The following is a 24643-nucleotide window of genomic DNA, read 5'->3' as shown; positions in this document are numbered from 1 at the left end:
GATTGACAGAGACAGGCGTGCAGAGATAATCAGAACAAATGACGGTTACAAGAAATGTGTGTGTGAACACACCTGTCTGCAGTCTGTACTAACTAAATAACCACCACTGTGATTATTGTTTTGATCTTATTACAGTTGGACATTTGTTTTATTTAATGCAATTTAGGTGTCATGAATCTTATTTTTTTCTTTTTTTCTTTTTTTTGGGGATTTTGTTTTTTGATTTAAACCAAACATGGAAAAGTTGCATTCAGATTCTCTGCATATCAAATCTGGAACAAACTTTCAGAAAACTGCAAAACAACCGAAACACTGAGTTCATTTAAATCAAGACTAAAAACCCAAGTGCTTAAAGTTTCCTTTGAACTATGAACAATGGACCATTGACCAACATACTTGATGTTTGTTGGTGATTTTAACAGTGGCACTTGACAAAATGTGATGCCTGTTGCTGGTTTTCACAATTGTTTATTTAATTCTGTTTTTATGTTTTTATGACGTAAAGCACTTTGAACTGCCTTGTTGCTGAAATGTGCCGTACAAATAAACTTAATTGATTTATTTCTTTTTTCTGTTATGTTAGGATTTCCTGGACGTTTGACTTGCATTTGATCGAACATCTTATTTCTTGGCTTATTGGAATCCAAAGTGGGAGAAAAGTCACATCCATTACTTTGACTGTTTTGGGTATTTGCAAAAACCATCATGATTATTTGTAGCTTTTTAGTTCTGGTTCAGTCATGAATAGCTACATGTAAAATGATGCTTTACTGCATTGTTTTGTCAACAACAGTAAAATAACTTTGGTGTTGTTCCTGCGCTGTGAGCTCCACAGCGCTATAACGATGCTGCACTTTTTTAAAGACCAGGAGATTAGCTCCATAGAGAAACGGCTGAAACAGAAAAAGGGAGTTACGTTAAAACTACAGTGCAGCTGACGTGCAAAAAGTACAGAAGCCTGTGTGTTAATGTTGCGTCAAAAAATATTAACGGTGTTAAAAATCTGTGAATTAACACAAGGTTAACGAGTTAATTTTCACAACCCAAATTTTTTTTCCTGACAATGACAAATAATACAATAACTGTCCATATCTACTCCTGTATTTGTTGTTGGTTAACTCAGTGGTAATATCAGCTGTGCCCTTGACCTTCACAATTTTCTTAGCCACCTATTAAAAATAATGGCCTATTTTTTATTTTTTTGCACTGATTGCAGAACTATAGTAAAGGCTATGTGTATCAGTCAGATCTAACCAATGTGAGGTTTTCCTAGTGTTTTTACCACATTGTGCACATTGAAAAATAAACTGTTTTGTCATATTCGAGTTCTTTGCTCCTCCAAAATCCGCCACATAAAAATGATCATTCAGAAGGGCAGCCCGGATGAATGTAGAGGGGTGTGAATACATTTCTGATATATTATCAGTAAATATTGATTACTGGCCACAACAGAAATGTTAACACCAGATATCAGCCCCCTAGTTCTATCAGTTTGACATGTTTTTATCCAGGTGTTGGAATGCTTGTGCTATCATGATTATCTGCAGTATGGATTTTCAAGAAACATGTGTGATGTTATAACTGTGACAGCTGTATTGGGCCTGCAGCAGAATGCCTGGTTGGAGTAAGGTTTGTAGACTAGTGGTCCAGTCGTGGTTTATGCTATAGAGGCTCGTTCCACTGCTTCATGCTCCCTCCAGGCTTTGTAGCATTAAGACGGCAGCAAATCAGTACTGGGGTTGCCCCTGAAGTGTCCGAGTTTAATTAAATCAAAAGCCTCAATTAAAAGTATGCGATTGGCCATTTATCAAGCTTTTTATTTATAGCTCCACGTAGGGTGTGAAATTGTTTTTGTGTTTACTACTTTTGTTTTGAGGTCTTTTATTGACTTTGAAATGTGGGTCCATCATCAGAATGCTGCATGTAGTTTTCTTTATTCTCAGCCTTCTATATTCTCTTCATACCGTCACACTGAGGATGTAATCAAACTCAGGGATAGCAACACGTGTATAATGACGTAAATAATGTAGGTTTATTGCTGATTTTGAAGTGGTGAATTAAATCTTCACTTTTCCATCGACAAAGCTGCCTAATATGACAATAATACGAAGAAAAACAAATCTTGGAGAGCATTAAAGAATGATATGTTTTCTGTGTGTTTCTTTGCTCCCTGCCGTTTCATATTAAGGAGTTTTACTGCTTTCAGTTCACGCTGGATGCTTTGTAAAACAAGAAAGCAATCTAATTCCTTCTCTCTGTGTGTTTCTGCAGCTCTTTGATGGAATCGAATGCGAGTTTCCCATGTTTTTCATCTACATGATGATTGACGGTAAGCTTCGCTCTCTTCGCCTCCGCTGCTGCTATGATGCCTCAATGGGACGAGAGAGAAAAACCTTCTTGTAGTGGTTTTGAAAGAAAATTACATTTCAGTTCATTTTGAGACATTTGAAAAACAAACTAGAATTGATTCTTAAAACATATGCTTAACATGACAAAAGAGGTAATAAAGACTTTTTTTTTTTTTTTTTTCCCAAAACGGAGTCATACACACTCTGCATCCATGTTGCATTAAGGCTCTACACCAGGGGTGTCCAAAGTCTGTGGGTGTAATTGGTTGTGGTTAGTTAGCACTGGGAGTACTAACTAACCCCAATGTAGAGGGGATTTTTTTTCTTTATTTTTTTCATTGATTATCCATCTCGGACTGTTAATAATTTCAACAAATTTGTAAAAAAAATAATAATAGAAGTTAAGTGAGTATATTTCAAATCTTGCAGGAATTACAAATCCATTTTCTACAAACAGTAGACCAATTTGTTTCTTTCATAACATTCCTTGTTTAGTTTGTTGCTGACCATATAAATACAAAAACAAACAAAAATAAAAAGACAAATTAGTTTTTTTTATTTATTAAAAACCCCTCAACTTTCATAAGGCAGACATTTACATGTTACACTTACATGTAACATATTAGTGTTTTCAAGGTGATGGTTAAAGGGTTAAAAATCAAGCTTTTGCAGCCCATGTGCCAAAATGTGTGGACACCGCTGCTCTACAAAGCTGTTGTAGTTCAAGTACAGAGGTTTGCTTCTTTATGGTCTAGTCAAATCCATTGTAGTCCATGGCTGGAGCAAGAGTTTAACTCAGAAACTCAACAGATTCACATATCTGCACAAAACCATTCAGCATCTCAGTGTAAGTTAAAAACTTCCTGTTTTGTCCTAATTCTTAAAAGAAAAAAAAAACCTCATTATTGAAACTGGGTGTTTGTCTTCTCAATACAATGACACTGACACAATGCGAGTGCGCATAAACTTATTATTCATGTTGTGAGGACTAATTCAGTCACAAACAGTCGTACAAACACTCAGCTCTGGGATTACCGTCAGTCTCATAGCTACAGGCAGAGAGACGGAGAGCACAGCCCAGACATGTACCCTCACCATCCAGTCCGAAATGTGTCCCTGTCTCTTTAAGGTGTGTTCAGAGGGAATAAGGCACAGGTGAAGGAGTACCAGGACCTCCTGGAGCCCATCATCTTCCAGTCGTTCGAGGGTGAGTTTTCACATAGACGCTTGTACACATCCAGCAACGGCTTATTGTTGATTTCTGCCTGTTTCTTTTGTTTTTCATGTTAAATCCTGTCATTTTTAACTTGAGAAAAATGTTACATAAACGTACATCTTTTCACCTTTACTGCAGCCATTATGTTGAGGGGAGACGGTTACATAATAGGAAAGTCAGCAGCTTGGCGTTTCCTCTGGTCCATTCAGAATAGACTGGGAATAATTAGAGTGCAGACAGGATGATGGTGTGAGACGTTAGTTGCCTCCATAGAGTCTTTGTACTTGTCCTGTATAAATTAGCATTGACTCCTAAAGTTAATTGTCTGAGCTTTGGAGGTGAATGAAAAAGATTTTTCTTTTGTTTCACCATTAATGTTAATGAGAGAGTGGAAAAAAAACCCTCAAATGTGATTGCTACTGTCAGAAGAATTCATTGACTTTAACTGATTTGCTAAAGCATAAACATGCCGCCCTCCGCTGTGAGTATGGCTCCTCTTGTAGCATGAAACAGTAAAAATATATTGCATCAGAGATGACAAACACAAACAGAGTTTCTGCTGTAAGTTATCGTAGTGATGCGGTGTTTGTTCAGTCACAGTTTCTGACCTAACAGACATGAAAAACCGTTTCACACTGGTGAATATTTTGAGAATCAGGTCAGAACTGACTTACAGCAGGAGATTCTCAGCTGGCATCACACTCTGAAGATAATCTGGAGTGGCATGGTGGGGGGGGATCACACAGGAGGCAGGACATCATGTCAGATCTGCACCCTTACATTTTAATGTTCTTCCTGGTTTGTTGTTGTTCACGTTTAGGAGGACAGATCGTGTTTCATGTCGGGATGTCTGTGTTTCCTTTATTTTCCTAAAATTGTTGCCGAACATATTTTTGTTTATCTTCAGCTCCAGAAACGACAGCAAAATACAAAATCATTCATTCCCCTTTAACTATTTTTTTGTATATATCAGAGCCGTACTGTGTGTGTAGTAGCGAAAGGATGAAGCCTAATAAACTTGTTTGCACATTTGTTTTATAAATAAAAGGTTTAAAAGTATGCTTTACATTTACTTCCAGCCTCCCTGATTCAGTGCTTGGTGGAAGCACATTTCACAGCTCTAACAGCTGAGGGTGTTTTAAAGTGAGCTTTACGCATCTACATGCTGAAACATTCAGCCGTTCCTCCTTAGAAACCAGCTCAGTCACATTCCTGCCAATAAACATGTTCAGCTTGAGCCATAAATGCTGAATTGGATTTAGATCTGAACCGAGCTATTCTAACACTTTAATATGCTTTGATCTTAACCATTTGGCTGTACTGCTGGCTGTACTTTGAATTTGTGTTTTCCATTTGTGTACCATAAGCAGTCCTCTGTGAGATGTTTAAAGCTAAGCATAGTGTGTTAGAACCCATCGCTGCTTCAAACCTGAACTCCACATTCTCCCTGACTTGTGTGTTGTGTTCCTTGTCCTTCATAATTCTGTGATTTTTCTCTAAACTCTGAAATCTTTATAGAAAATCAGGAGCTAAGCTCAGATTAAATAGGCAGCTTTTAATGGGTTTTATCTAGAGAGGAGCAGAGTAAAAGGGGCTTAATGCAACTGCAACTAACATACACTTTTAATGAAGAAAATCATCTATCATATCCTTCTGTTTACACTTTGTGTTGATCAAGTGCAAAAAAAAAACAAAATATGGAAATGTGTTGTAAAGAGACAAAAAGTGAAAAAGGGGGTGTTAATACTTTTGCAAAACAGTGTCGGCCATGTTTGAAACTTTTTTTTTTAATCAGTGCACAAACTGAATGCTGTAAAATCTGAAGAATGATCTTTGTCCACCTTAAAGATCATTTAGTCACCTGGAAACGGCCTAAGCTCAGAGTTGAAGCTGCTCTGAAACATGTTGAGTCTCACTGGTATCAAACACGACGCATGAAAACCCGTCGTTAGAGAGACAGAGAGGTCGATTCAGCAATTAAAAAGAAACGGGTACATACATGATTCAGCTTAGAGTTCAGCACAAAAAATCATTCAATTCAGCTGAAAAATTCTTTATTTATGCCAAAGGGAAAATAAATGTTACTCTAATGAATATAAAGAGTCATTGTGGATAGTGATGCTGTCCAATTCCACATTTTTCCTCACTAAAATATTTCTAATTAAAAAGATTACTGTTATTTTGAATGCAGAACCTTCTTAACCTTCATGTTTGTATCTATGCCAACTAAGGCATGAAGCTGTTTGTCTAAAGTACACAGCTGGTTTATAAATGACTCTTTTAAGCTGGAGTTGTTGCTTCATCCTCTGCGTTGATTTAGACTCGTTTTACTCACACACAGATCCAGAGAGGATGTGCTCTATGTAAACACTGCTTCATTGTTATTTATTTCATTGACAGGCCACGCTGTGATCCCTAAGTACTACTACGTACCGGCCGACTTTGTGGAGGCGGAGCAGAACAAACATGGAAGCCAGAAGCGTTTCCCTAGCAACTCTGGTCGTGATGGCAAGATGTTCCTCTGGGGTCAGGCCATGTACAACATTGCTAAGCTGCTGGGTGCGTTTCTTAAATTGTTAAAATAACAATAGTTTAAGATTCCTTAAATCTGTCATTACACTCCAGTTGAATGCTAAGAACAGTTATTGATCAGTAGTGTCTGTTTATGTTTTTCCTTTTTGTAAATCTTTCAATGGCGTTCATAATCTTTTTGTTTCTGTACATGTGTGTTTCTTAACTTTCCAGTGGATGAGCTGATCAGCCCTAAAGACATCGACCCCATCCAGCGATACGTCCCACGGCAAGACCAGCGCAACGTCAGCATGAGATACTCCAATCAGGTAAGCTTCCACACAACTGTGACGTCTAACGATACAGAAATCTGAGATTCATTTTTGTTATAAATCAATAGCCTGATATCTTACCTATTATTACCTCTGAGCTCCTCTTCTACATGTTTATCCTTGGAGAAATAAGGGAAAATTACTAATGATCAATCTCAAATAATTACTCTAGTTCTGCTTCAGAAGTGAGTCACCCCACACAATCATAAACACTGAAACTGTTCCAGTAAAATTATATTTTTATTAAGCCAAAGCATGAAACTGTGAACGTGGAACAATAACTCATCAATGAAAATGAGTTATTGCATCAGAGACAAATAAAACTAGCAGGTAGCCGGACTGCACCGCAGGGGATCCTGGGTAAACACAACCCAAACAGACACACGAGTTTAAGCACTAATGGGAGAAATGTCAAAGACAAAAGAGAAATCCTACAACTGCTAAAATCTGGCGCCACTATGTTTATATTTACATTTCGTGAAGAAGGAAGTCGCCCTCAGTGTCTCCTTCGGACGTTTCTGTTCTTGGTTACAGCGCCACCACAGGCGAGGAGGTCAACAGGCTTTTCAAAGGGTTTGGTTTGTTTGACAGTGCAGCGTGAAAGCAAACCGCAGCAGCTGAAAATGTAGCAAAAATTGCAGTGTTGGTTTCCAATCAAACCGACTCTACAGGTAGATAGCAACTTAGCTTAAAATGACAGATTACCAAAGACTCTACAAGGTTCTGAGTGGCTGTATCATCCTTTTCTTTGAGAACTCCAACACTTGTTCTGTGTGCTCTCATCATGTTCTTCCCTTTCTCAGCTCAGGGTCTAAGCTCTGCTTGTGCTCTCGTGTCTCCATAAATCATGTTCTCTGCTGTTTTGGACTGTTCTTCATCCCACCTACAAAATCCAGTTTGACAACAAAAGATAAACGAGATATGTTTGAAGCCTCCGTAGTGTGGTCAGCATCCTGTGAGGCAGACTTTATTCTTCCCAGTTTGGGTAGCAAGGCTGTAAATAAAAAGAAGCTCAGGTGCTCTTTGGAATCTTTGTAAGTAAAAGGGAGCATTTAAGGGCTTAAAACGTTTGAACTAAACTAATCTGTTCCTGTGTAAAAATGAACGTCCTTGGTTTAAGCAGTAAGTGTGTGCCCTCTCCTGGAAGGAAATTCAGCTGGAAGAATAGGATTAGCTTTTTTCATGCACCGGCCTAAAAAAACTAAATATTCATGCTGGACCGACTGTTGGAGACTCTGTGGACTTACATTAGCAAATAATGTTTCACATTTTTTTGCGATTGGTCCCATGTAGGTCCATTTTGGAGAGAAATGTCCGAGGTTCTGGAAACAGTCTTCAAAAGGAAAATATAATTCAGTTTGTGGTAATATATAGTGGTAATTTGTGGTAATATATAGGTAATATATAGTTCATATCCTTTTGTTCAAGGATATGAACAAAAGGATAAATACCTCCTTGGAGTGCGATTGGTGGCAGCAAAAAAGGCCATAACCTGAAAATATGTCTAAGATAGAAATTTATAAAATAAATCCGTGGACTGATTTCATAAAGTATTTTCGTCATGGAAATTAGTCAAAGTGGTTGAATTATGTTGAAAATCTCAGACATGACTTTGTATAATTATCTAATTTTAATTTAATAAAATTTTAAATATTTTTATTTCTTCTTCCCCATTATTGTTGCAGCTTGCATACTCGTTAGGTTAATTTATAATGTACAAAAACAGCAACAAAAAAAAATCTATCAAATTACGAAATATAAGTTGTAAATGTTGCAAATTGTTCTATGAAAATAGAAATTCCATTAAAAGAAGCTGATGTTTAATGTCCATGTTTCTGTTGGGGAACTTTTTTAAGTTTTATTTTAAACTTTCCGTTGTTTCTGGTCTCCAATTCCTTTTCCCTCCCCAAAGACTTGATTTCTGGCTCATATCAGACACCCTGTTTTATCCTCCTCTGTTCTTAAATGCATTTTTTTTAAAAAAGATCTCCCTCCTGGGTCCTCACGTGCAATGAAGTCTTAATTGCGTTTCCCTAAATCAAGAGCAAACCAGCAGATATTATACATATATATGTTTTTTTTTTTTTTTTTTTTTTACCTTGCCAGAGGCCAAGCTGGCAGATGAGGATAAAACCTATTTATTTCTCTAAATGGCAATCACGATGAGGCTTAATCCATATCGACTATGGCTGGCAGCTCCGAGGATCACACTGATGAAAGCTGGAGATACATATTCACCTGCTTCATGAAAACATTTTTCCACCTCTATATTCCACCTGTTTTTGTTGCCTGGCTGATAAGACAAAGCAGGAACAAGGCACACGGAGGGGATAAGACTTTACAAGGTATGACAATTGGCAGAATAAATCCAAATATCAGCAGAGGGAACAAAGGGAATGTTTTTATCCAGCCGGCCTCTGCGTTTGAGTTTCTTACTGTCTTCTGTCTCATGGTGGATAACAATGTTTCACTTTGCGACTGTGTCGGGTGGATCTTTTTTCCCGCTCGTAAGAAACCGAGCGCAGCGTCAAGCGTTTGAAATGCGATGGAGTCAGAAATTTACTCACCGTGGTTAAGAATGAAATGTTTCTTCTGGACCTTTTAATAAATGAGATTTTAAGCATTTTCTTTTTTCAGATTTGAATGATTACACTGCTGAGACACAATCTTATCAAGTATTTCTGTTCTAGTTTCTATTGCAAATATTCTAGTGCACTTGAAATAAGACAAGACTAACTCACAAGTAACTCTAAAGCAAGACACAGGAGCTTGTTTTAAGTCAATATTGATGAAAAAGAACAAGTTCTACTGGCAGATTGTTTCCCTTGTAACAAGGCGAAATGATCGTAATGGGTTTTTTGATTGATTTGGATCGTTTGACGCATTGCGGTGTGAAAGCGAACCGCAGCAGCTCAAAATGTAGCAAATGTTGGAACTTTGGTCCCAAATCAAACGAAGTCTACCAGACTATCGTCTGAAAACACCCCAGGTCCGTTCAAGTGGCTTCTGCCAGTTTTGCTCATCAGAGTTTCCAAAAACTGTCTGGTGGCTACACAAAGCGTTTTAACCTGGTTTCAGTGGCGGTGTGTTCTATTTGAGCCTGTTTGCATAATAATGATCCTCTGAAGACTAGAGAAAAACACAATAAATCCAAACTTGCACACCCACTTCCTTTTTATGAGTTTATCGAAGCTGTTTGTTGTAGAGTCAGTCCACCCTGAAAGAATAACGGTATAGATAAATAATTTCAAGCCCAGAATCCATACCAGGCTTACATAGTGATGAAACTTCTGCAAATAATCAGGTTGTTCCAGTGCTGACAGAGCAGGGAACATAAGCTATTAAAATCCTGATATAACAGAGATCCATATAGATCTGATTTAAAATCTTCTGAATCAATAGAAAATCAGCGTCAGCTTCCTTGTGTGGAGCGTGATTTCTCCCAGTTGGAGGGAGGAGTGAGGATGTGGCGCGCCGTTGCTCTTGGAGGCCTGCCTCTATGAATTCAGCATCTAAACTAGCTTCCCCTGGGAGCAGAAACTGGTTCCTGTCAGGTCGGAAGCATATTTTGTCAAGATTATCAGAAGTTTTATCACAGCCGGTTTATGTTGGATGTGCTTAGAGTAGCAGCGGCGCAGCTCGCTGTGAGCCGGGCCTCTGATGGTAGCAGTCACCGCCCAGCATGCGACAACACGAACAAAGACCCCCACCCTGAGCCGGATGGGGTTTTTTTTTTAAACCACAATCCTTCCATGGAAATGGGGAAAGAATTTTGCATGAACTTTCTCTCTGGGAAATGTGTGAAATGCTTTGGTTTGTTTGGCTGTGGTGTGTTCTTTCCGTCAGCATTTGCAGTGACATTATTAATGAACTTACTGATCAGATCTGTGATCAGAACGCAGGGTCGAGCTCCAACTGGGGCAGTGGCAGCTTCAGTGGCACTTCTAGAGTCAGCTGCCACAGCTTGGTAGAGGCAGCTTCTGGCTTTTGTGACAGATAACACAGCTTCTGTGGCCGAGTGAATATGAATAAGTTTATTTTGAACAAATCAATAAAAAGAAATAAGAACAGATATACGTGTGACAGACGCCACAACTTTTGTGGCATCTGTCACAAAAGTCGTGGCGTCTGTCACTGAAACCCTGGCGTCTCACAAATGCCACGGCATCCATCACTAAAAGTGTGGTATCTGTCACAAAAGCTTTGGTATCTCTCACGAAAAGTATGGCAGCTGTCACCGAAACTGTGTTACCTGCCACTAAAACTGTGTTAACTTCCACAAAAGCCGAAAGTTGCCTTTACTAAGCTTTGGCAGTTTCCGGAAGTGCCACTATAGCCGACACTGCCACGATTTGATGCCATGATTTGAGTTTGCTGTCTCTGCTGCTGTCTCTGTTGTGTTCTGTTAAAGAACTGTTTTCATCCAGTGTTTTGTTGGGTAACTCTGGTGTTGCTCTAAATATCCATCACCACCAGATAATCAGTGCGGTTTGTGTACCCACATCCAAATGATCTGCTTTAGGTTCATCTTCAGCCTCAAAAATGCTACTGACAACATGATCAGAAAAACCTTTTAGCGCTGACAGTTGGTCAGGGAATAATTGAGATGGATTTTCACAAACATGTGCAATTCTAAATCTGTCTCAGAACAACACAGAGCAGGCTGGCTGTCCACTGATGGATGAAAGCAAGGCAGCTGTGCTGATATGTGCTGCATTGAATATCGGGTGAATATTACAGGCACAAATATGCCAATAGTGATCAGAAAGTTTACAGGTATATTGGCCATTGGATTCTGTTCCATCCATATTTATTTAAGTAATGTAACAGATCACATATTCAAACCAAAAATACCTGATCCCCAAATGTTGGTTTAGTACAAAACAAACCCAATGATATTTTCTACCTGGACGCGTTCAGTGTTTAGGTAGAACTACATGTAAAATCCAACGTTCTGTTGCACAACTTTAGATTTGTGCCACATGATGGTGTCAGATTTTATCAGGTCTAACACCAAATCTAAGAAAAGGCAACTCCCAGCCATCCTCCTCTACTGCTTCTTGTCGTCTTATTCATCTTTTGTGCCAGTTGTTTATTTGGAGCAAATAAAAATGTCTAGAGGACATGGGGGATTTTTTTTTTACTTTTGCGTTACCTCGCAATCGGTTTTGCGTTCTCTCGCTCTAACGTACTAATCATGTGGCATAGTTGAATACTGTAAGCCTTTCTTACAGTCGCCATCGTACTTTCTGCTATAGTATTAGGTTTTTGTGAGGTTTTTCCATGTATGTTAATATCTCATTGTGAAATATCTGAAATTTTGTATGTTTTTCTTTAGGATAGAAATGCACCACAAACCTATGATATAAACAGAAACTTTCCGTAAGAAAGAAAAAATACATCCAAACTATTTGGACTATTTCTGAGTTGCCATCACGGGGTAATAAAGACTCATGTTACCCAAGCTGACAACTTTACTTTGATAGAGTTTGCAAATGATTGTCGTTTAAAGCCAAAATACTTCCACACAAAAGAAACTGACCCAAGTTCTTCTAGGCTATCATCCTTAAAAGACATGTCTTCTTTTGCTGTGCTTCCTGAACACACAGTGGTGTAGCAAAGAAAAGCGTCCCCTGGAAACAGTGTACGGACAGTACGGATGTATGAAAACATTATAGGCGTTACCAACCAATGGGCAAGAGTTTTTTTTATCTAGCAAAAACTTTTTTAAGAGGGTCTGAAAGAATTTTAACTCAAATGATTTGGTGTTTCTGCTTTTTATGATGCTCTCCATCTGATAGGAGGCACTTCTCCCGTTGAACCACGGGGTTTTTCTCACATCTCCATGCCTTTGGAACATTTTGTTAAGATCCCTCCAGGCCTCGCTGAGAAACCCAGGTGCATCTTATCACATTTCCAACCTCGCATTGTAAACCTGATAGAAAATAAACCCTTTGCCTCACAGAAACCCGCTGCAGGTGATTTGCTCCTCTACGTTTAGAGTTTTATAGAAAATCTTAGAATCGATCTTTCTGAGATTTCATTGTTAAAAGGAGAGCGAAAAGGTTTTTTTTTTCTCATCTTTGAGAACATGAATGCCTCAAATTAACCATTTTCCTCCATGCACCTGTGGCCTTGCCCTCAGTCTGAACAAATTAGGTGTGATTGTTTATTCATGCTGAGCGGAGCACCTTCTGGGGTCAGCTGGGCACGTTGTGGACGTCTCCTTTCCACCTTCATGAAGCAGCATTTTTCCTCCAGCTCTTTTTTTCTCCCTCTCTCTTACTGTTTCACCTTAGCCTTTTAGTCCATATTTCTCTTTTATGTCTTGTTTTATTTATTTATTTATTTTTTTTGCTTTTGAATCTCAGCCCTTGCACCTTTTCTGGCTCAGCCAGACACTTAGCTTTCATGTTATGTTGGCAAGGAGACCCGAGATGGGTTGGGAGGAAAACACACAAACGTGAGAGAAGGAAAGGGTTGAAGTAAAAGGTGTTTCTGCCACTTTTTTGGATGATTATTTTGTGTTTTAAGTTGGGGGTGAGGGTAAATGTGCGCACAAACGTCTGGTTGGCTCTTCATCACTGAAGTCCATCGTTTTTGTCTCCAGGCAGGAAGCAAGCAAACGGCCATGCTGAGCGTTCACATGCTGTTAGGAACTGATTTTAACACTTATTGTTCTCTCTGTGCACATATATGGAAGTACTCATGTCTCAGAGTAAGAGTAAATGAACATACAATGCTATTAAAAAGTATTAGCCACCTTAGAGATTTCTGTTTTTGTATCACTTAAATGTTGCTATTCAACAAACAAAAATAACCCAACTAAATGACAATTTTCAGATGAGGGGGGGAAACTAATAAAAAAAAACTGTTCAGTTGGACTTTTATCAACCAATATCTTTCCAAAATTGTAATTTTTGATGATACCCCCCAAATGATGCAATCTGATATATACATTAATTGGTCTTCCTACAGAAGAATGGAGTTTTAATTTTTTTCAAAATAAAACAAAAATCCTTCGATTTAACATTTTAAACCAGTTTTTAGAACCTCAGTCCAATATTTTCACCTTGCTTTGCAAAGTACAATGCAGTAAGGAAACCGACCTGTGTGTAGTTAGCTTAATTTTCTCTTATTCTTAAATATGTGCTGTAATGTAGGTTATAATGCTCTTATTAGTAATAGAGAATATTGGAGCGTTGGAGAGAAGGTGAATGTTTTCAAGTCTGTTTTTAACATCACAGTCTAAGGAAATAACTTTGTTTTGAATAGATGCTCAATCCACTTTAAAAGTTCATACATAGATACATATTTTTTTATGCCGCAAACAAAAATTGCTTCAAAAATACTGACTTTGTTCAGCTTATTTCCTGCTTTATTTAAACTGTTGTTGATCTGGACCTGGTGATAAAAATCTTTTTTTTTTTTTTTACCTTCATTAGCTTACTAAACACATTCATTTCCAATAACGCCTTAAAATCATGCAGAACTCCTGAGCTGATCCACCAATAGTCTACACTCATTATTATGAGTTAATAATGTAAATTATGTATTATTTTAGTATGTTCTCTTTATTGAAAAAATATATATTCTGCAGATTTCCCCACATTTTATGAAGGATTACGTCTGCGTCGTGGAAGTCTTGGTGGATTGAAGTGCAGCAGTTCAAACGTTTTGCATTTGACAGGGAGGAAGTTGTAATGCTGTTGGTGTAGGAGGCATTTATGCAACTTTAATGCTTTCCTGGCGTACGAGAAACTCTTCTGCAGTAATGAACTGCAAGCTCTTATTGTAGTGTAAGGTTATGTATGAAGCCAAACACTTTAAATATGCATGTTTTCCATGTGACAAATGAAAAATTTGATGAAAAGTAAAGCTGCAGTGCAGCAGGTTGTTCTGTGTTAAAGTAATTCTGAAAAGCTTGGAGTCACTCCCCATGTGCATGAATGTGACGTTACTTGTGTGACCTTTAATGCATGTGTTAGCCATTGGAACCAAACTGTCTTTTTGCAATAAAAAAAAGAAAATTGTACAGTATAGAGAGGGCTTTACAGCTGGTAAACTTGTACACTTAAAATAAATTACATTTTGTGACTTGGACTATTATATTCTGCAGGTTATGTTTAAAATATATAACAGTATATTCCCAATACATTTGCTAAAAAGATTTATTAAAGGTGCAGTGTTATGTAAAATCTACTGTTTAAGCTTTACATCATGTTATAATGTTACTCCCTCATCATAAACATACATGGTGTGTTGCTTTGATTCTTTCATGAAAGTTTGAGAAGCCTTTTAATCTCCATGGCAACCATTCAGCTGTGCCACATGCCTGGGAGGACCTAGCCCCGCCTTCGAGAACGAAGCTCCTCCTCAGAGCTGGCATCTGCTGAGCTCATTAAAAGAGCTGCTGCTCAAGTAAAAATGTTGTTAAAGGGTTAATAGAATAGAGTGATGACTTCCTGAAGGCGAAGTTTCAGAAAGAGCAGAAGCTTCTTAAAGAGACGGAGGCTCAACTTCACATTTTATATAGAACGACAACTGAGACGGTTAGTTGATTGTGCTGTAAAATGTTCCTATGTGCCTGGAAAAGACATAGAACACATAACTGTTTAAAAGAGAGATCACTTATAATTTGTGAAAATTAGAGTTTAAAAAAGCAAAACAAAAAAAATGAAGTTGGAGCTAAAGAAACGTAATGTTTTATTTCTGCCCAAATCTGCAGAACAATCGGTCTAAAGAAACTAAAGAGAGTGGGTCAATTTTTACTTTTACAAAAATTATAAAATATGACATGCTATCAAGCTATAATGAAGCATATTGTCCCAGTAGAGTGCTGTATCATTGCAAAGATAATATATCTTTTTTATCTTACTTATGATATTTTATATTCATTGCCTGTTTTGTGTTTACGGATGTATCTGCATGGACAGTTGATTGATCCTTAGCTGCTTATCATAAAGCAAATTGACTTTTGAGCGACTAGGTGGAATTTACAATCCTTTTTTGCTTCCAGCTACTTTTTTTCATCTAAAACTGTTTTGTTAATATCAACATGTGACATACTCATTTTAAACTCCACGTCAAATAAATAAATAAATAATCCATTACAGAGCCTTGCCAAATGAAAGTAGGAATGAAATTAAACTAATTGCTGACTAGTCGGCCAATCAGGAAAATGATTGCTCGGTTGGTGCGCGTAGCTTTTGGCTGGCGCTGTAGTTCCTGATGAGTCTGTGTTTTAGCTCTAGCTTTACTTTGTGGAGAAAAGCAGCGCTCCATGATCTGCAGCAGCAGTTCTCTGTGGGGTTTTCGCTGCACAGCCACAAGGTCTGAGTGGGTGAGTCGGATGAAACGCACCCCGAGTAGCAGGGCATGACATCCCGCTGACAAACATGCAGTATGACTCAGCGGGCGAAGCAACCGGCGCATCAGAGAAGTCATGAATGGCAATGAAAGAGAATTAGTTGCTGATTTCTCTTATGTCACACTGTTCCTTTTAATGTGGCTCCCTTAATGTGCTCAGCTTTTCAGAAATGCTCACGGTGTCATTGTGGCTTTCTCAGTCTGTCTTTTTGCCCCCTTTGTCGTTCACTCCTTCTGTCTCTTTGAATTTTCCTCTGTTTTTTTTTGTAAATTTACCAAAGGCTCTGAGCGTATCCCGCTCCACAAACATGCAGGAAAGGCATGTGGGAATTAAAATAATCCACCACTTAGATGTGGAGTGGAACACTTCAAATGAAAATTCTTTGATTTAGCCAAAGATCGCATGGCTCTGTGAAGAAAAGGGTTATGGGGGGGGGGGGGGATTTACTGCTTTCCAGAGGTAAAATATGGATTTATAGAGGCCACTGGATGTGTTCTTGTATATATATTGTATATATCAGCAGACATCAGGAGCACATATGACACATGATGCAACATTAACAGGAACCAGAACAGAATCCAGCATCTCCTCCAGTACGAACACAGCGGAGCCAGCTGAGGGCCAGCTGAGGGCCAGCTGAGGGCCAGCAGAGCACCGCCGCTCGATGCAACATTTAGCAGCTTTCAGCTCCAAGCCTGACGGCTCTCCTCCACTCCCTCATTATAACACAATGCAGGTTCCCCCAACACCACCTGACCAAAGATGTCAGAGAAAGCTGCAGACTAACGTTGGACAGCCAGAGATTGTCCATCTGTCCCAGGGATTTGGAGGAGATGAAGGCTGAAACTTGTTCTATACATCAGCAGATTCCAGGAAGTTTAACTTCAACACCATTTCTCTGAATATTCAATGTAGTTCAGAGCTACCGTTTTCACTGTCTGACTTGGAAGTAGTTTAAACTTTTCCTGTTTTAAGTTGGTTATGATTAACTAAAATATGTATTTGTTACCAAATGCCAGAATAATGAAAATAGAAGGAATTTTCTATACCTTATTTTAGGATTCCCATGAGTCTCACCCAGAGTAGAGACTGTTCTTCCTGGGGTTCACAGCACAAACATTACAATAAAATCAGACTTTTACAAACATCACAACCAAAAAGAGACATAATGAAATACATTAAGATACAAACCAAATCAAAACACAAAATTCAAATCAAATTAGGTGTAAATTCACCTTTTTCCATAAATCCAATTTCATCAATTATCAATTTTGAGGTTCTGTGTCTTTTTGAATTTAGTAGCTTGCATTTATCAAGGTTACTTTTCCTTTAATCAATTTGAGAAAGTGCAGGTGACTTTGTCAGGTTCTGATGGATCAGTTCACAACATTTGATAAAATTTTGAAATCTCTCTGGTTGACGTATTTAAGACAACACCTAAAACAAACTGATTCTTACAGCTGGCAGCATTTCTTTTTTTACAATGTAAGTCATTTATATTCTGCAAACTTCATGAACATTGTTTTTTTGCAATTTTGTTGCTGTGGACGTTATTGTTAAATCTCTCTTTAGTTTCATAATAATAATAATAATAATATGTTTTTTGTGTACTGATGACTTTGGTGAAATAGCAGATAGCTTTTTGTAATGGTTTGAACCTTCTGGCCTTAAATTATATCAAGAAGACAATTATGTAGATGGTATCAGTTAAGGGGGAAAGGCTTTTGCATATTTATGTGGAGCTGTGCAGGCAGCTGTGGCTCACTGGGAACATTAGTCCTGTTGCAATTGGTGATTCAACTTCCTGTCACTGCAGGGCGATGGGCTCTGGGGATGTTGCCTACCAATATGCTCATGTTTTGAACGTGACGCTTTGAGTGATCACTTTAGCAGGAACCTTCGTCCATTTATTGCCTAGAATAATATCAGCTGTGTGTCAGAATGCTTTCTCCTTAATTTTGACCGTTAAAGTTCAGTTTGTTTCATGTAATCGAGGTTGATGCACTGTTTTTGTGAATTTTATTATGTGCATACAATATTTGGTTAGTATGCACTCAACTTTGAAGTAGGATTCAAGGATTTATTTGGTGGTTCCCAGATCTGTCACCAACACCCCAGCATTCTTCACACATCGTTGTTGGACAGAGGTAATAAAGATGTGTGTGAGAAAGATGACCTATAGCTGATTTTGGGTGCATTCGCACCAGCCCTGTTTAGTCCACTTTTTTTTAGTCAAACTCTAGGTGGTTTATGTAGAAGGTCCAGTTCATTTGGGGAGGTGTGAATGCGTAATTAAACTCTGACCTGTGATCTAGCTAAAAACCTAAGTGTCGGTTTGGTTGAAGTGAACTCTGCTGAGGTTTGAATGCACATGTGAATGCCAAGCAGACTGGAAACCGCTCTAAAAGCAGGAAGTGGACTACTGTATTTTTTGCTATTTTTTTCCCTATGCTCTGAACCTTGGGGCTTACAGCCCAGTGCGGCATATATATGTACGTTTCCAGTTTTTAAAAAAAGAAACGTAGTAGATGCAGCTTGTAGTGAGGGGCGCTCTATAGTCCAGAAAATAACGGTATAACATAGGGCATTCTGGGTAAATACAACCAAAACAAAGGCGGGAGTCTACCACTGGCAGTAGAAATGACTCGCGGTCTTTTACCACCAACAAAAGAGACAATGACAACCACTAAAGTCTGACGCTACTCCAGTTTGGTTTACATTTTGTGAAGAAGGAAGTTTATTTGTAGTCACTTTAATAAATCTGACATTCAGTATTTTCACAAAAAAGATTCCTGCTTTGTTATGCCATCCTTGTTTGACATTGAAATTCGGCTCACTCAGTACTTTGTGTCCTTTCCATCTGATTGATTGATCGATCGATCGATCGATCGATCAGTGGAGTAATTATTGTTGAAAGATATGCAGAAACTCCACATTAACTATTCCCGTGCTGTTGTTTATGAAGAGAACATGAGGTTTTCTGCTGTGCACACTCCCTCTACAGCCTCAGGAAGGTGAAACTCCAGCGATGTGTTTACATGCAGAGACGGTTCATCAGCATCAGAGCAAGTTCTGTTTCAGTAAAACAACTATTCTCCGTTATCATCCTGTTGGTCTGTCTCACTGAGGCACGTTTACGTGGAACGGCACGGGACAGAGCCGAACCTCGAACCGAATGACACCAGATTCATGCAGCGGCGTACAAATCACAGGTCAGTGGCAGGACAGAGTTGCATAATCTAAACATTTCCCATGTGTAAAGAGCACAGTGACTCCTTGAGCAGCATTAAGCAGACGGACACAGGGATGCGTCTGTCCCAAGGGCGCACTCTCATGTGCAGCTCACTACATCACACCATGTTCCAGCCTGCGTCCACTTCAAACCAGCCCCACGAACTGAATCACACGCTTTAGTGCCAACATGCACACATTTCCTCATTCTCTTTCTGTAGCCTTGACTTCACACACACACGCACACTCATGCACACACACGCAGATGCACAGTGTGCTAAGCCATGCTGTTTGCCAAATGGCCAAGTGGTGGGCAGGAAATGTTGAACCCAGTGGTCTGTGACAGTAAAAGCCTCACAGAGACAGCCATTGACCTTAACCTGCAGGGAAATGGACATCACTCACACACTCAAACACTTTGCAAGCATTAACACTGGAAACATCACCCATGCTCTAATGCACCCTCTGCTTACACCCCTACCAATACATACACAAGCAGCTGCTGCTGCTGCTGCAAACTCCCAAAAGTTGAGAGTTTGTGTTAGTCTCAGACAGAACTCTGCTTTCCCTGTCCACTTACAAGCTGTTCTCTCCGTCTCGGACCCCATTAGAGGCATCTGATTGGTTTTGCCCCTCGTGTTTCTTTTCGTCGGTGCTGCTGACCTGCTCTACTGTCCACCGTCCTCCTGTTAAAGGTTAATGCATCGCTGAGAGACAAAAGGAAAAGCAAGCTGCCAGGAAGCATAACCTCTGGGAGCACAGGGGAGGCTCCTGGGGAGAAATTAAATGTTTGAACCTGTTGTGCTGATTTCATCCAACCTCCTCCCCTGTTGCTGTCACATCCTTTTGCACATTATGGTGCATCAGAGTCTCCAGCTGCCAGAATCGCTGTGTTAGGTGAATGCGGGGCGTGTGAGCGGTGCCAGGTGTGCTGAAAGGCAGCATCTGGCCTTCTATTAGCTGCTTGTTGATGGTTACTGCTGACAGTGAATGCACCAAGGCTTCACAACAGGAGCTGTTTTCACTGCACTCTGCATTTGTCGGCTTTTCTCTGATCCAAAGGACTGTAACACGACCCACTTTATTTGATTTAAACCTAAAAAGAATATATTTGCTAAAAGGAGCTAAACACAAAGGCACAGTTTTTGTTGCAAAAATATAAAAATCATATTATTTTCCTTATACTTTCTGAATAAAACAGTTTGTAGTTTGTAGCTGTAGTGTGACAAGATCTATCCCAGTGTTATAAATACCAACTGGATAAGAAAGAAACTGCTGCCACGACGATTCTCCACTTCAGCTCAGCTGTTGGTTTTTGCCTCCGACCAGCTGACCAACAGATTCTTTACAAATAACTAGCAGTGACTGAGAACTAAAGTCGAATGAATTTGTAGCCACAAAAGTAGTTTTCAACTGGCAGTGGTGGGCACACTGCCATTAATCTAAAAATGCTAAAGTGCTAAATAAAAATGTTGTTCTGCTGTTAGCGCATTAGCATTCTTGCTAACTTTGAAAACATTTAGTTTAGAATCCATTAAATTAAAATTGTCTAAAGCGCCAATTTCTGTACTGTTTAGTAAGCGTTCAGTTGAATAAAGTTTGATATTTTTTTGATTTTGGTTATGGACTATTAAGAATTCAAGCTCCTATTTTGAAGTGAGTGACGACTGTCTAATCACAGTCTTTTTTTTCAAGAAACATTTGAGTAAGTTGCAGGTATAGAACAAACAAACAAATGAAGTATACAGAGAAATACAACACTTACATGAGCAAACATCCAGGGATGCTAATTAAACAAATACATGTGAAAATTCACATTTATGAATTATTTTGAGAGGCTTTATGTTGGTACTCATCATGATCTCCAGGCGAGATGCAGCATATTTATTCTGCATAGCCAAGTTTTAACTGTTAACTGTAAAAGCATGATGTGCATGCTTTCTGACCAATGCCCTGCAGTGGTCAATCAGATGGCATCAGCAAGAGTTAGCAGTATTCATCAACTATAAAACTGTTGCAAAGAATCACTTCCTGAAGCACAACAGTGTGATCAGTGTTTCTCAACCCTGGTCCTCACCGCCCCCTTTCTGGAATAGAGGCTCATCTAAAACATGCAGAGAGGGGAGCGCTGAGGACCAGGGTTGAGAAACACTGGTGTAAACAGATGAGTAATGACAAATTTTACCCTGTGGAGGGCAACATAACACATGTTGACATCAACATGGTTTAGTCTAGCACTTTAGTGTTAGCTTCTGCTAGATACCATGATGGCAGCAGTGGAGCCAGAGGACAATGGCCACCTCTGCCAGGTGATTGGTTGTTCCCACGGTGAGGTAACTCATCAGAAGAGTAGATCACTGGAATGAGCAATTCCCCTCCAAAACTGTTAGTGGCAGCAGTGATGCGTACTTAGACCACATAAAGAAAGGGGTATACGTATTTGCTTCAAGAAAATATTTCTTGTAAATTATCAGGAAATTATAAATGTTCTCCGAAGTGAGTGAGCAGCCTGGCCAACCCTTGTCTACCACATGTTGGTGTCGTGAGTGGAACTAATGTTCATGATTAGTGCTTTAGGGTTAACACAACTAACGTCTTAGCTTAAGCCAGTTGTGCTAGTATTGCCTACCACTGGCCTTTGGTGTTGCTTGTCTTGAACCTATCCTGTCAGCTAACTGGTGTTGCTAACCACCTGTCGAAGTGGCTAGCAACAATCTGCTGCCTGTCTTGGAAGCGTCCAGCATGTGAATGACCACGTCCTCTTTGCCAGACAGCAAAGTGCAGATAGGAGATTGACATGCAGACAAGAAAGTAAAGTTTTAGTCTGGTGAAGTTTTGTTAGTGAAAACAGCAAATAGCCCTGCTATTCTCGACTTAGCAGACGCAGAACAACTGCAGGGGGGGGGAGGCTAAGTATATGTTAGGAAGTGAGACAAATCACTGAATGAACATAGTAATTTACTGAATGGAAATCCCCACTGATGACAGGCTGCCTGGTGGGAGAGATTGAACTCCCCGGATAGGTTCTTAGCTGCAGCCCAGCAACAGAAAGCAAGAAGCCCCGACTGTATTTGTATGCTCTTTATGTCTCTCTTGCCTCCTGAAGCATGAATGGAAAGGAGATGTTGCAGATGTTTCTATAAAGTCAAAGGTGTCCAATTATGTGTGGTTGTTTCCCTGAACAGAATTAATTCCAGCAAAACTGACTTTTATTTATTTATTTTTATTTTATTTATTTTTCAGAAGTGCAGCATCTGTGAAAGACGTAAAGGTTAGGATCTGCTCGGTCTGCTTAGAATCACTGTCACAAAGTCCTTTTTTTCCGAAAAATCTATTAAATAAATCATTAATTTTTTTCTTTCATCCTTACCTGTGGTTAAACTTCAAACATGGCTCCCAAAAGGGCTGACATTATCATTCAGACGAGGTTTGCAGAGGTTGGATTATTATCACAGTTAAAAGAGAGTTTGCAGTGAGCAGAGCTGCTTTAGTTTATGCCAGCAATGGTGAACTGAAGCATATGAAGATATGTAGGTATATACAGCAGGGTCACCCGGGCACTTTACGAGCCTCCTATGGTACTTTCTTGTCTGTCAGACAAGTCTCAGTGAAAACCTACTTGTGATCTATTTAGGTATCCCTTGGAGATGTGTTTTTCAAAGTGGTGGCCTCCAGAGGCCTCAGAAAGCTGGAGGGAAAGTTAGAAAAACAAAAAATGCAGAAATTAAAAATATTGAATAAAAATGTGTTTATCAGACAATCTCATCCAATACTTGTCAATCATACTTGTCAAATATAAATTAGGATAATTTATTGAAATATTATTTCCCATTGTCCTCTGTCTGATTGGCTGCCAGTCAAATTCACCAGGCAGCTTTTCTCCTGACGCTGCAGCGCAGCAAGTGTGAAAGGGACAGGTTTCTGTCAAAAAAACGACCGAAAAACCGCAGTAACTCCAAGCCAACAAAAATGTAAGAGGCAGCATATAATGTATGCTAGACATAATTATTGAATAGTGAATAAAAGTCAGGGGAAAAAAATATTATGATGTTTCTTTATGTGTTGTGCAGCATTTTCTGTTGGTTTGCAAACCTTTTGGGATCGCATGTCTTGGAGGATTAACAGTTACTGCTTATGATCTCAGGTTTGTCTAAGTCTTACTGAAATGGTTAAAAGATGAATTCATCCACTCATCTGGGGTTTTTTTCTTTGCGGGGGGAAGAGGCGCCAGGTTGACTGGAAAATGACAGAATTGATTTAATTCATTGCTTTTCAATGCAAATTACAAGTATTAGAGGCTGATTCAATCTAAAGAACTTGTTTTTAAAAATGCCCTCCTACATTTTATTCACATCATTACTCATCCTGTTTCCATCTCTATGATTACTTTTGGTTTGTGTGGTTTTTTTTTTTGATAGCTCTCCACTGAAAAACAAATCAATAATACCTGCTTAAATATGTAAAAGAAATCAACAAGAAATGTACAAGGCAGTAATGTTATACCACCAAGTAAACAAAGGAGGTTAATATTGACCATTTAGAAACAGATGCTGGTCCACCTAATGTCTCCTAGCCCTAAGGGGGGAAGTGTTGGGCATCTTTTAACACCATATTACATCGGCAAAATGGCATTATCGCTTCTAACGCGCTCCATCTGCTTCCCAAAGATTGTAGTTATGCGCGTATGCCATGTTGAATCTTCAGAGTGCAGCCTGGCACCGAGACGGCGGAGCATAATTCTGTTCCAGGGTCATTGTCAGGCTGCATGCCTGCATTAAGCTCATCATAATAACACACACTGGCAAGTTAGAGTCACCACAAGTCTGTTTTGCTTTGTTTTTTGTTTGTTTTTCCAGCGCCGTGTTTGTCATTTAAATAAAAGGGGAAAAAATGACTTTCAAAGTTGAAGATAAAGAAAGATTGAACTTTTTTTTTTTTTTTCTGCAACAAAACATCACATGCACAATTCTGCCAGACAGCCTGTCACCATCAGGCATTCATATTTTGGCTGCATGTATATTTATTTTCCACTGCAGCGCTCGCGTCATTACGCCCCCCTCTGCATCTCCCCGCTCACACACAGACAGTAGTAATCAGGCCACTTATCTTCCCCCAGCCTCTCGGCTCTCCAGGCGTGGTATCAAACAGAGCGGCTCTGACAAGCTGGGACTCCTGTAGCTCATACCGTGGCTCGCCTTTAATATCAATTGATCCCTCCCGCCCTCCTCCTCCTCCTTCTATTCCTCCTCCTCCTCTGTTCATAAGGATTCTGTTGGTGGAGGATAATATTTCTGAGTCCAGGCTGAGGAACAATGTATCGCTTTCTCAGTCGGGGCGCCTTTGCAATTACGCCAGTCAGCGGCGTGCAATCCAATTCTTCACTCGCTTCTCCTCTGTGGAGGTGATTCCACCCTCCTTCCTCCCATCGGCTCCCCCTCCCTTCTTTTATCCTTTTGTCTTTCCGTCCCATAGAGCCACACTTTTTTTTTTTGTCAGACTGGAAGCGATTCCCTAAATCAGATCAGGGGGGCTTCCATTTTTATTATGTTCTCTTTAACAGTGAAAAACCTCCCAGTCACGTTCCTTATCGCTTTATGCCATCGGACGACCTTTTCGAAGTGACATTTTTTACAAA

General features: G+C 39.4%; 1 protein-coding gene across 2 annotated transcripts in view; it reads left to right on the top strand.

Annotated features, from left to right (window-relative positions):
- Nucleotides 1-24643, top strand: part of phkb (phosphorylase kinase, beta) — a 111308-nt gene that overhangs the window by 52284 nt on the left and 34381 nt on the right. For both annotated transcript variants that reach the window (XM_014983726.2, XM_014983724.2), the window contains 4 exons: nucleotides 2272-2329; nucleotides 3478-3555; nucleotides 5965-6123; nucleotides 6310-6404. In XM_014983726.2, coding sequence (XP_014839212.2) covers nucleotides 2272-2329; nucleotides 3478-3555; nucleotides 5965-6123; nucleotides 6310-6404 — 390 coding nt within the window. The remainder of the gene's footprint in view (nucleotides 1-2271; nucleotides 2330-3477; nucleotides 3556-5964; nucleotides 6124-6309; nucleotides 6405-24643) is intronic.

Source organism: Poecilia mexicana, unplaced genomic scaffold (assembly GCF_051168715.1).
Source record: "Poecilia mexicana isolate PSO_F unplaced genomic scaffold, ASM5116871v1 scaffold_3, whole genome shotgun sequence".
NCBI classification, from domain to species: domain Eukaryota; kingdom Metazoa; phylum Chordata; class Actinopteri; order Cyprinodontiformes; family Poeciliidae; genus Poecilia; species Poecilia mexicana.
This window is presented reverse-complemented; position numbering and strand designations above follow the sequence as displayed.